This window comes from Bos grunniens, chromosome 8 (assembly GCF_055505025.1).
Source record: "Bos grunniens cultivar Pamir isolate PY7600 chromosome 8, Bosgru_T2T1.0, whole genome shotgun sequence".
Classification (NCBI taxonomy): Eukaryota; Metazoa; Chordata; class Mammalia; order Artiodactyla; family Bovidae; genus Bos; species Bos grunniens.
Window position 1 is genome coordinate 82,904,643 of NC_141172.1, and position 12,128 is coordinate 82,916,770.

General features: G+C 35.8%; 1 protein-coding gene across 37 annotated transcripts in view; it reads right to left on the reverse strand.

The window, feature by feature from the left end:
* The window catches only part of CDC14B (cell division cycle 14B), a 164,754-nt gene that overhangs the window by 67,794 nt on the left and 84,832 nt on the right, over positions 1 to 12,128 (reverse strand). For all 37 annotated transcript variants that reach the window (XR_015131926.1, XR_015131928.1, XR_015131925.1 and 34 more), the window contains 3 exons: positions 9,788 to 9,864; positions 5,840 to 5,906; positions 3,239 to 3,301 (listed from right to left, as the gene is read on the reverse strand). Coding sequence is in view for 31 of the 37 variants with exons in the window: in XM_086315538.1 (XP_086171664.1) it covers positions 3,239 to 3,301; positions 5,840 to 5,906; positions 9,788 to 9,864 (207 nt within the window). In the remaining 6 variants the exon portion in view is untranslated. The remainder of the gene's footprint in view (positions 1 to 3,238; positions 3,302 to 5,839; positions 5,907 to 9,787; positions 9,865 to 12,128) is intronic.

The following is a 12,128-nucleotide window of genomic DNA, read 5'->3' on the forward strand; positions in this document are numbered from 1 at the left end:
ATACAATTATTCTAAGATAAAGTTCAAGTTTAATAACAATAGAGATGGCTACAAAAAGACTTAAGCAGAAAGTAGGAGACAGTTGATAGTGGGGAAGGAGAGAACATAAACACAAGTTCCATCCGCTTTACAATTGGAGTATATTTTCGTCCACCTAAGAATAGGCAAGAAAAAAAAATCAACAGTTGCCTTAAGATCTATAGGTCAAGCAAGTAACCCAAAACTGATTTACTTGACTTAGTTATAAGTCAAGGGAACTGATGAGCCCATGTTCATTTCAGGCTAAAAGATGTAAGTAAGAATGAGGACAAGCATTGCCAGATGTTCTGACTTTGAAGTAAAATCAGAGTTTTAAAATGAGAAATCTGTGATTAGATTTCATTGAATCACAGGTATCATATACTGTAAGATGCATCCTGAATTCAGAAAAGTTAAAACAGGAAAAAATGGGCATCATGGAATCAATGAAAACTACCAACCCAAAATTTCTAAATATAGAGATTAAGGGCTTCCCTGGTGGCTCAGCTGGTAAAGAATCAGCCTGCAATGCAGGAGACCTGGGTTCGATCCCTGGGTTGGGAAGATCCCCTGAAGAAGGGAATGGCTACCCACTCCAGTGGCCTGGAGAACTCCATGGACTCACAGAGTCGGACATGACTAAGTGACTTTCACTTTCATAGAAACTAAACAAAGCTACCATTATGGTCTGTAGCTACTTAACAGTTACCTGTGTCTCAATGCAATTTCTAAGTAAATGACATTTGTTGGTGACCCTGCTACTTCACAGCAATGCTGCAATTGCTGCATTGGTGAGAAGGAAGCTAATTAGCACTTATAATTACTCCTTAGTAAAAAACAAGTAACACTGAGGGAACACTAACTGGTGTTTTGCTTATCTAAAAAGAGAAAGTATATTTTATTTTAAATGTTTACTTTTGATAAAGTGAAAGTTGCTCAATTTTCATAAGGGGAAGTACAAAAAATGGTGTTAATAATTCAACTATATTCAGTAATTAAGATGGTAAATGCATATTGTACTTTATAAACATATAGCTATTGCTGCTAAGTCGCTTCAGTCGTGTCCGACTCTGTGTGACCCCATAGACGGCAGCCCACCAGGCTCCCCCGTCCCTGGGATTCTCCAGGCAAGAACACTGGAATGGGTTGCCATTTCCTTCTCCAGTGCATGAAAGTGAAAAGTGAAAGGGAAGTCACTCAGTCGTGTCCGACTCTTCGTGACCCCATGGACTGCAGTCCACCAGGCTCCTCCGTCCATGGGATTTTCCAGGCAAGAACACTGGAGTGGGTTGCCATTTCCTTCTCCAGTGCATGAAAGTGAAAAGTGAAAGTGAAGTCGCTCAGTCGTGTCCGACTCTTCGTGACCCCATGGACTGCAGCCCACCAGGCTCCTCCGTCCATGGGATTTTCCAGGCAAGAGTACTGGAGTGGGGTGCCATCGCCTTCTCCGATAATGATCAGCAGTACCTATTAACCCAATTCATCAAGAAAATAGTTCAATTATACCTAGGGGTTTAAAATAATAGCTACTTTAGAAATTGTGAAAGAATAGTTATCTGAGGATTTAAGGTGCTGCTGAATAGAGTGTTGTCTGTGGAATCACTCTATTATTAGTGAGACTGTCTGCTCAAGATAACTATAGCAGGATAGAAAAAAAACAAAACAAACCAAGATTCCACAAGTATTCTTGGCTGAAAAAGACATTTAGCATAACATCTTACTCATTATGTACTTGGAGGGTAGAATGGGAAAATCAAATTACTCTTTCTCAAAAAAAAAAAAAAAAAAATACACTACCTTAAAAAAACATAAAGGACATCTGTGGTTTTGCCTGTCTCTCTCCTCTCTGTGTACCATCCTTCTTTTTGGTCTGTATGATTTGATAGGGCTGACCCAATTTCAGCTCCTGGGATGACCAAAGTATTCTGCACCCGCTCATCCACTGCCCTTACCAAAATCACAGCTTGGTTCAGGGGCAGAGACATGATCTAAGCCAAGCCAATGAGAGGAACCGGTGAGTCTCCTGCTGGAGCTATGAACATTCTTTTCCAGTAAGCTAAGTAAATCAAAGTCCCTTGGACTGCAAGGAGATCCAACCAGTCCATTCTGAAGGAGATCAGCCCTGGGATTTCTTTGGGAGGAATGATGCTAAAGCTGAAACTCCAGTACTTTAGACACCTCATGCAAAGAGTTGACTCATTGGAAAAGACTGATGCTGGGAGGGATTGGGGGCAGGAGGAGAAGGGGACGACAGAGGATGAGATGGCTGGATGGCATCACTGACTCAAAGGATGTGAGTCTCAGTGAACTCCGGGAGTTGGTGATGGACAGGGAGGCCTGGTGTGCTGCGATTCATGGGGTTGCAGAGAGTCGGACACAACTGAGCGACTGATCTGATCTGATCTGATCTGAAGTAAATCAAAAGGGTAAATCAAAGCTGTTGGCAGCCATCTTTATCCAACAGACCTTATAGTTAGTTAACTTTTGGTCCTAATAACTGTTATTTAATAGCTTTTTTTGGGGGGGGGGGGCTACAATAGTCAGCCTTTGGAAAATAGAGCTGACTGCTGCTGCTATTCAAACTATACCTAAGTAATTTGGTTATTTTACCCAGGAAAATTCTTATATAGTTACTGCTTATAAATAAGAACTGGGGAGAACTGGCCTTAGAACAAAACTGGTTTCAGCTCAATTTCTGGTAAGTGTTTGAATACCTGAATCTGGTATGCATGAATTACCCTTGCTCCTGGACATTTTGCTTATGTAAACCAATAAATCTCCCCATTTTATTTAAGCCATTTGTGTTTACTTTTTGTAATCTGCATCCAAAAACGTCTTGACTTCATATAAACAAAAGGTTCTGACAAAAATACGTGTTTTCCAGAGGTAATTAGATGTATACTGGCTATTCATTTCATCAGATCCTATACTAAGGATTTCATAAACATTAACTCATTTAATTCACTCTATAAAAGTCATCAATACTTAAAAAATTTTTTTAACTAAAAATTAAAGAAAAATGCCTAGGAGCACACTCACTCACTCCAAAAGGATGTAACAAGTGCAAAAAATCAATAAGAACTAGGACTGCAGAAACAGGAGTAAGAGAAAGATGACTTTATATACATCTAAATTGTTCAATTAAAAAAAAAAAGAATATTACTTCTGGAAGTAAAACATATATAAAAAAGAGTTAAAAACAATATCCTTGAAAACTTACTTCATAGTATTCATATTCATCCAGGTTAAATGAGTTGAAATTAAAGAAGCCATACTGCATTGCCTAAAATCCAAAGGTAAGCTTTTAAGAATAAAGACGCAAATAAGGAAACAATTTTCAATACAAATTCTTAATAGTAAGTATCAGAAGGCACCCTTGAAAGCATTGTATTTAGATTATGTTCCATGGAATGGCTTTCAAAGGAGGTGGACGATGTCTTTTAAATGCTTCTATCATCAGAAACATCAGTTACAACAACATATATTTTAATGAGATTTTCTTTTTCATTTTTCTTCATTAATCATCCTATCCATGCAAGATCTAAATTATCAAGCCTTCAAAGTAATCCTACTGGATTATTAGATGAATACCATTCAGGCTTCAAATATAATGCATAACCCAATGGTTGCTAAACAAACAATAACAAAGGGAAGAAACCATGGGTTAGTTTATATCAAACAATCTTACACTTTATACATATCTTCACTTTCAAATTCTTCTGAACAGTCTTGAATTAAAAGATTAGTATTTCTTATACTAAAGACAGCCCTGAGACAAACACTAAAATTCAAATTTTTTGAGAGAAAAAAACTTTTTTCAATAAGGAAAAAATACATGAATTTTCCTTTCTGTAGCCTCATTCTGAGTTGCAATAAGAAGAGTATGCTAAGCAAAGTAAGCAAAGTAACTATTTTCTGAGACAAGGACAATCTGGTGGCTTCTGACAATCGTTCTCCCTGCTTACTAAGACAGACAGTATGTAAGTAACAATTCTTGCTCAAGAAGTTATTCTTGGTTGAAAAGGGGTGATTCTGCAAAACCAGTCTGCAAAATATAAACTATTGAAATATGAATGAGAAATAAGGCTACAATACCAAACAACAAAAATTGTATTTTATAAAATATAGTTGTTTAAGTCCTAATTCCAAGACCAAATCTAAGATGAATTTTCTTTTGAATTTGAAACAATATATATCATATTTAGACTAGAGCTGTTCCTAACAGAATGATACAATAAAAAGTCATCAATCTGCAGGGGATTTCTAGTCTTTGAATTTCATAAGGAGATCTTATTAGAGTAGTATTTTTTTAAAAAGTAGCACTAAAATCAAGATATAATTATTATATTTATAAATATTTCAAACAATAATATTCAAAATCAGTCACAAATAAAAATCTTTAAATGGAAAAATCAGAAGCTGTTGTCTCAAAAAAAATTAAAATGCAGTATGAAAAAAGAAATCTTTGATCTATAGTTACAGCTGATTAAACTTTGTATATAATATCTGATTTAAAAAAACACGAAGTCAATGTTATAGTAGATCATCGCCAAAGCCCTCCTAAGTGTTTCTTCTTCTTTTTTTTCCTCAAATATATGTGGTTGCAGGACTGGAGAGAAGGGAATCCTAGGATCCTAGGATCAAGGATAAGTATGCCTGCCTGCATTGGCAACTTCCTAGGGTCCAACTGGCAAGGACTGTAACTGTAACTGGGAGGGGTCATTTATACCTACTGTCCCTCCACCTCCTGATGGCATCCTCTGCCCAGTAAGTGCCTAAATTGAGGCCTCGTGGAACTATCTCAGTGTGTGGCAACCTTCATCAGGTCCTTATACCACAGAGTCACTGGACTCAAATCCCCAGAATTAAAGTCCATCCTCATTACCTTATTACAGGACAAAAGCTATACTAATTAACCTCTGAATCTGTGCACTAACTAGGTCTCTCAGCTTAGCCCATAAAATTTCTGTCACAATTCTCAGAAAGCCACCATGTTTCATCATACCAGACAGTAAACTTGGGTTCCTTCTCCCTCTGAAAATACAAGTCACACAAAACTTGAGATGTTGTTGAAAGCTTATTTGATCTAAGGGCTACTGATTAACAATTCTAGTTTCCTGCACTGTCCTGATATTCAAAAATAACACTGGAGGGAGTGAGTGTTATAACCAGGGTCTGCTGTATCACCTGATTCCAGGGGACCCTATTCATTTAGAATGTGATAGGAAGCTATCCCCTGAAGTCAAAGACAGCAAGTAGCCCTCGTTATAAAACACAGGAGTTATTTTTAAATAGCTTTGAGAAAGCAGTAATGACCTACTTAGTTCTTCATATAAAAGCTAGTAACAAACTAATGGGCTATTCAAATACTTCTGTTGAACTAGAAATTGAATTATTGAAGATACAAAAACAAAGTGTTTAACAGTGTGTTACAGAAATATCTGTTGTAAACAGAATTGCTGGCAATCAGACTCATAAAATACATAAATCAAAGAGAATTCAGAAACCAGTAATCTATTTACTTTTTGTTTTTCTTTGACATCACAATGCATTCAAAACCAATTCTGAATTTAGAACCTAATTACATAACTGTTTCTTCACATCTCTTGTGTTCAAGTGCCTTTCCCCCAACTCACACAGAGAAGCACTCAGATTCAGAATAATCTGTTTTCTAGTTTAGTTGTCATTCTAATGTTGGCAGGGAAATGGGACACCTCTGACATCATACACATCTTAGGAGGTCTTTGGAGAAGGCCTGTCTTCCTTGCACTGTATTTAAGTTCTCCAGCACAACAATAGGCTCATCCTATGAGTCACTTACCTTCTTTACTGCATAAAAACAGTCAAGAAGTGTAATGAAGAAATTGCAACTTCCATAGGCAGCATCTCTGAAATTCCAAAAGTATTGAAGTACATAGCTCAGTTAATTTTCTGCTTACACTTATCTCAAGACAAAGCTGATTGAAAATCAAACACATATTCAGTTTCAAAAGAAAAAAAAAAAGAATTTTTGCCTTTTGGTTTTTAAATAAAGGATAAGTCACTGTTATACATTTCACTGGCCCTCCCACCTATTCCAGTGGATACTGTTTTATAGATGTTGTTCAATAATGACCACATTCTAAATCTCAAATGATCTCTCTAGATTGTTTTGGCTTTAATAGTTCAGCTTCAAAAGTTCCTTTTTGAGTTCAATTTCTCAATAGTATGTACTCCTCCTCTCAAAAAGACATTTGAATTTGTTCTTCAAATACCATGTCAAATTGTTAGCAGGAAACACTGCTTTTTGATTCTGTACATACATGTTGTGTGTGTGCATATCTACACCCACGTAGCAAAAAAATTTGGAGATCAAGATAGTATTTGAAATAACAGGTGCAAGCTAAAGAATATTTTGCTTCTCTCATTATGCTTTTATGACTTTTAACAATTTAACTGGATAATTTTTTTCTGGTTCCAAGGACAAGCGTACCAATAAAACCACAGAAACGAATGAGTCAACTACTGTTACTAGAGTCACTCTACACTTGGGAAAAGTGCTTTAACAGTTAGGTAGTTAGCCCCATGCAATACTGTATCAATACCTATCAGTAATCTTACTACAAGATTAGTGACACAAGTCTCAGTATCAGTTAAGACTTTGTCCAGAAAAATAAGGTACTCCTCCATTCCCACCTGCTTCTCCTTTTTGTCTCCCTTGAGTCATTTCATTACAAAGTGAAAATTTTAAGAATTAAGCAAGATAAAAATTAATTATGACCATTCTAGGCATGCCAAACAATTATGCCTAATCAGAATGGTACTTATTTGGTCCTTATGTGGAACCAGGTTGTTACTGGAGCTATAATTAATTGCCTGTCTTGGTTGGGTTTTCACACAGTACTTTACTTACCTGAAAAATCAAACTGTACATTTAAAATGTTTAATTTTTGTACAAACTTTTAAGAATATAGACTACTATATTAACATTAAAGAAAAGGGTATCCTTTTTAGCTAAGACAGCTTTGGATATTACTGTCTGAATTCACTAGAATTATTGCAGTATATGTTAGCCTTCTTGAGGACTGGACACAAGGCCTTACAACACGCCATTTGTGTTCTATAAGCTTCTGAGTTTAAAAGCTGATCTTCCAGAAGCTAGAAAAGGTTTCAATGTGACCAAGAAAATGATCTTTACCAATAGCTTACTGGTAATATTCAGGAAGGAGAAAAACATAATGACCTGCAGCTTTAGTTCTCAGAGCATGCTCCCTGGGCAAGCAGCAGCAACATCAACCTCACTTGTTAGAAATTTAATTCTCAACCTCTACACCAGACCTGTGAGTCAGAGTTCTAGGGGTGAGGCTGGGTCCTCCAAGAGTTTAAGAACCACTGACTTACATGATTACACATAATGTTCTGTACAAATAACTGTTTTATGGAATAAGGAATGTTTTTAAGATAGAGAAGCTAAGGTAGGAAAGTGAAGTTTAGTCTAAATCAAAATCAAAATTATCAGTAGAAAGACAATGAACTCTCAAATCACATCCCAATGTTTTTCACCATTTCTTCTCAGTTAACTATAATTGCTAACTTACTGATAATTCTTTTCCAATCAAGTTAAAGGCATGGTGATTCAGTTTTTGTGACAATTTGAGCATTTATTCAAAGCATAATTGTGAATAACCTCCTGTGGGCCAAGTCCTGCTCTAATTGAGCTTTGATCTGAGCTTGGATAAAGTTCTGCTATATTATCAGAATAGACAAGGCTCTTTCTTTATTCACTCATGTTTATTTCATTAACACTTCCAACTTTAAACACACCCACATCTCCTTCCTCCCACCCAAGCAATTAGACTTCTTCAAAATGGCATAATAGCAGCTATCAATCTGGATATAAGCCTTTGTGGGGTGAAAGCTTGTCATAGATAATTTAACAAACTTGGAAAAGCAGATGAGAATCAATAAAGGAATACTGCTTAGAAACAGCAAAACAATGTCAAATACTAGTTTAAAAAAATTACAATTTTCATAGCAGATTATACTCATAATAGCCAAAAACTGCAAATAACCGAAGTATCCATCAAAAAGAAAATGGACAAATAAAATGTGGTATATTCATAGAATGGAAGGCTACAAAAGCAGTAAAAATAGGACAAACCACTAACACCTGCCACCACAAAGATAAACCTCACAGACAATATATATTTTAAAAACTAGATCCCAGTTCTCCAAAAATGTATACTCTATGATTTCATTTACACGAAGTTCAAAAATAAGAAACACTTTTGGAAAGGGGATAAAAGGGAATCTTTATGGGGACTGACAATGTTCTGTATCTTGAAAGGATGGTACCTACATACACAAATGTAGACGTTTACTGTGCTGTATATATGAGTCATGGAGTTTTTAATTGTGTCTAAGTTATGCATGGATTTAAAAAGGAAAAAACATGAATGGTTAACAAATGTTAGCTAGGGTTCAGGCACCAAGTGTTTCATATGCAGGATGTTACTTAACCCTCATACTTCATTAGGATGATATTACTATCATTCCCATTTATAGACTAAGAAACCAAGCCTTGTATTTGTAAAGAACCACAGAGATATTAGTTGCAGAACTTAGAGTCAAACTCTCATCTCTCTGAGGTCAATAGCCAAGCTATTAGCAGCTCTGCAATATTACCTCTCAAGAAAATAAAGAACAGAGACAAAAAAAAAGTCAATTAAGAACTAAGGAGTGTTATAGGTAATACCAAAGAGGAGATGCACATGCTCTTCATAACTATGATAAAAGGTTTTAAAAAAAAAAAACTTGAACTATATTTTATACATTTTTTATTTAGACAGGCATAAAAATGTCTAATATAATTCATTAAGAGATTGTATATATATGTATACATACATTTTAAAATTCAGTGGTTGAAGAATTATGTGTACATTAAGTTAAATCTAATTAAATATTGCTATGGAGCATCAAAGAAGTAATTGACAATGGATGAATGCTATTCTCACACAGTTCCTTGTTAGCAACACTTTGTTAACAGTTGTAGTTGTTCTGCGCTCTTGCAATGGCAAAGATAAAAGACTATAATTTCTGTCAAAATATTATCCAGTTTTATTCACTCTGATCTGCTTACTTTCAATTAGTAAGTTCTTTAGAACAAAATGTGGTGAGGCACAGATTTTTAAATCTGTCAAAGGCTGATACTTTTGGGAAATACAGTAATACATACCAATATTGGTATTACATACCAACGATTATGCAATAATCTTATTTTTGTAAATAAAACTGAATTATTATAAAAATGAAAGGAAAAAACACATACACACAAGTCTAAATTCTCCTATTATTAGATTCCACAGACATAGACATACTCTGTTAAATCATTAAAAAGTCTGTAAAATCTTACTCTGATTACAAAGCACAAATTTTCAACAGTGGGAGCGGTTCTGATTTCTCATGTAGAAGCGATTTACCACCACCACCACAGACATCTGGCAATGTCTGGAGACATTTTTGGTTTTCATAATTGACTTTCTGGGGGTGAAGGCATTGCTGACATCTAGTGGTTTAACAGTGATGCTGTGAAACGTCCTACAGTACCTTCAACAATCCCCCACCCCAACAAAACGTCAACAGCGTCAGTGTTGAGTAACCTAGATCTACGGTGTTACTTGCACCCACCCCAAAATGATTATCAGGTTTTCTTTCTTCAGAAACAACCATACCACAGTATTTCTGGCAAGGGCCTGATTAAATGAATCTACCATAATGTTCTTATATTTACCTGAAAGGAATATAGGTTGCATCTCCAAACATTAATATTCTATATGCGTCTTCTGGTGTTTTCCCCAAATATATAACCTACATTTGAAGAGAGAAGAAAAAGGCAATTTACTTCTAAATGAAGATATAGTACTGTCACTGAGAACTAAGTTTTGTACAATTTTTAGCCAATCAGCTGAGCCTGGTTCTCTAGCTTTCCCAAGGATCCTACGAGTCACTCAGTATCCTCTCAGTGAATTTCTCTTTTATTTAGATCTGCTGGCATAGCTGGTTTCTGTTGCTTGCAATAAGAGCCCTGACCAACAACTATTTACAACCTTTTGTGGAGAGAAGTATAGCATTAAAAAATTAAGAAACTTTTTTTGGCTGTGCTGGGTCTTCACTGCTATGCTCAGGCTTTTTTCTCGTTGTGAAGACTGGGGGCTACTTTCTAGTTGCGGTGTGCGGGCTTCTTATTGCGGTGACCTCTCTTGTGGAGCACAGGCTCCAGGGTGCGTGGGCTTCAGTATTTGCAGCATGTGGACTCAGTATTTGTGGCTCCCGGGCCCTAGAGCACAGGCTCAATAGTTGTGGCACACAGGTTTACTTTCTCCTGTGGCATTGGGGATCTTCCTGGATCATGGGTTGAACCCATGTCTCCTGCATTGCCAAGTGGATTCTTTACCACTGAGCCATCAGGGAAGCCCAGAATTAGCATTTTAAGAACAGATTTTATAAATCAAAATGTTAGACTAAACACACGTTTTTACCTCACCTCCCTTCTAAAATACTGAAATGATAGTAAAGAAGTATGTGGGAGATGGCAGTAGAGGATGGATTGGGACTGGGACTGCGAGGCGGATGAGAGGAACAAAGATGCTGATTAACTCCATCCACTTAGATTTAACAATTTACGATACTGTACAGGTTTCCTATAAAACTTCATTTGTTTACTATTGTCATTTGCTTCTTTTATCTTCAGAACTACGTCATGCTTCAATTTTCAACTGGTAGAATACTTCAGGTAGATTTTTCAGCATTTGAGGTCCACAGTCGATGGACCTCTTTGCATTTCTGAAGTATCTTGTTTTCTGCCCTGACACTTATGGACCATATATATGATTTCAGGTCTGCAGTCTTTTCTCTCAGTTTATAGCTGTTGTTCCATGCTTTTCTCATTTCCAGTACTGCAGAAGTATTTTACTAGTCTCATTATCTCCTCCTTTTCCTCACCTGCTCCACTGGTATCCCTTTAAATAAGACACACCACAGCCCCAGTTAAACTTGCCTAGGACTTCTGACCCCCATTCTATCCAAAGGCACGTCTTTTTCCAACTCAGAGTCTTCCAGCAGGGCATTTTCCACCCATATATAGAGACAAGGGGTGAGAGAGGCCACAGCATCAGATGTGGCATACATATATTATCACCCAAATTCAATTCAATTCTAAAGCTTACTCTGGGATAAAACACACTTTGAATTTTGACTAGTAAAAATAAATCACAAAAGAATTTAACTATGAATTTTTAAAATCGCCATTACTTAGATTTATATAAACGAGCTGTTTCTTCTACCAAATTGTGAACATTCTGAAGTGAGAATCCAAGTCTCATGTTACACCATAACTCCACACGCATAAATCATGTATGGACTCTGATTTGATGCTTCATTTGCTGAACTTAAATCTACTTATAATAGTTAGGAAACTTTAAAATAATTGATAAAATACATTGGTATAAATATAAAAACATCACTGGATTAAGAAAAATTATAAAAATAAAAAATCCAGCAAGAATCTCTGAAACTTAGAGAAGGATATATCTTAAAACTAGTCAGGTTCCAGATGGTATCTTATCAATTTTGTTTTAAGACTCATAAATGGAAATGTCTACCCTGTTTCTAAAAATGATTTTACCCCATTTACTCTAAAAATAATACAGAACTATGATCAACTAACTATACAGACTCTTCTAACACGTATTTATCTATAGCAGCATATAAAGCCACAAAGAACAATCAATCCCAAAAACAAAGGAATGCTTTCTTATCAAGATTCAGACAAATCTTTAAGAACAGCAATACTGACTCACAGAAGGTTGTAAACTACCATGAATTAATTAATCAAAATCATCTATAATCACAGTCAATATTATATTTATCTAACATATTACTTTAAGAAAAAAGTCTTTTAAATCTTTTTTGGGGGGTCAATGAGGGTAAGAATAAGATTTGATTCACTTATGTATTTGCATACATATACATTTCTAATACAACCTTCTCTCAAATTATATAAAATTTTCCTTAAGCACTGGTTAAAGATAATTCCTCCAACTCAAGACTGTAGTTCTTTGGTTTCTTTAGTT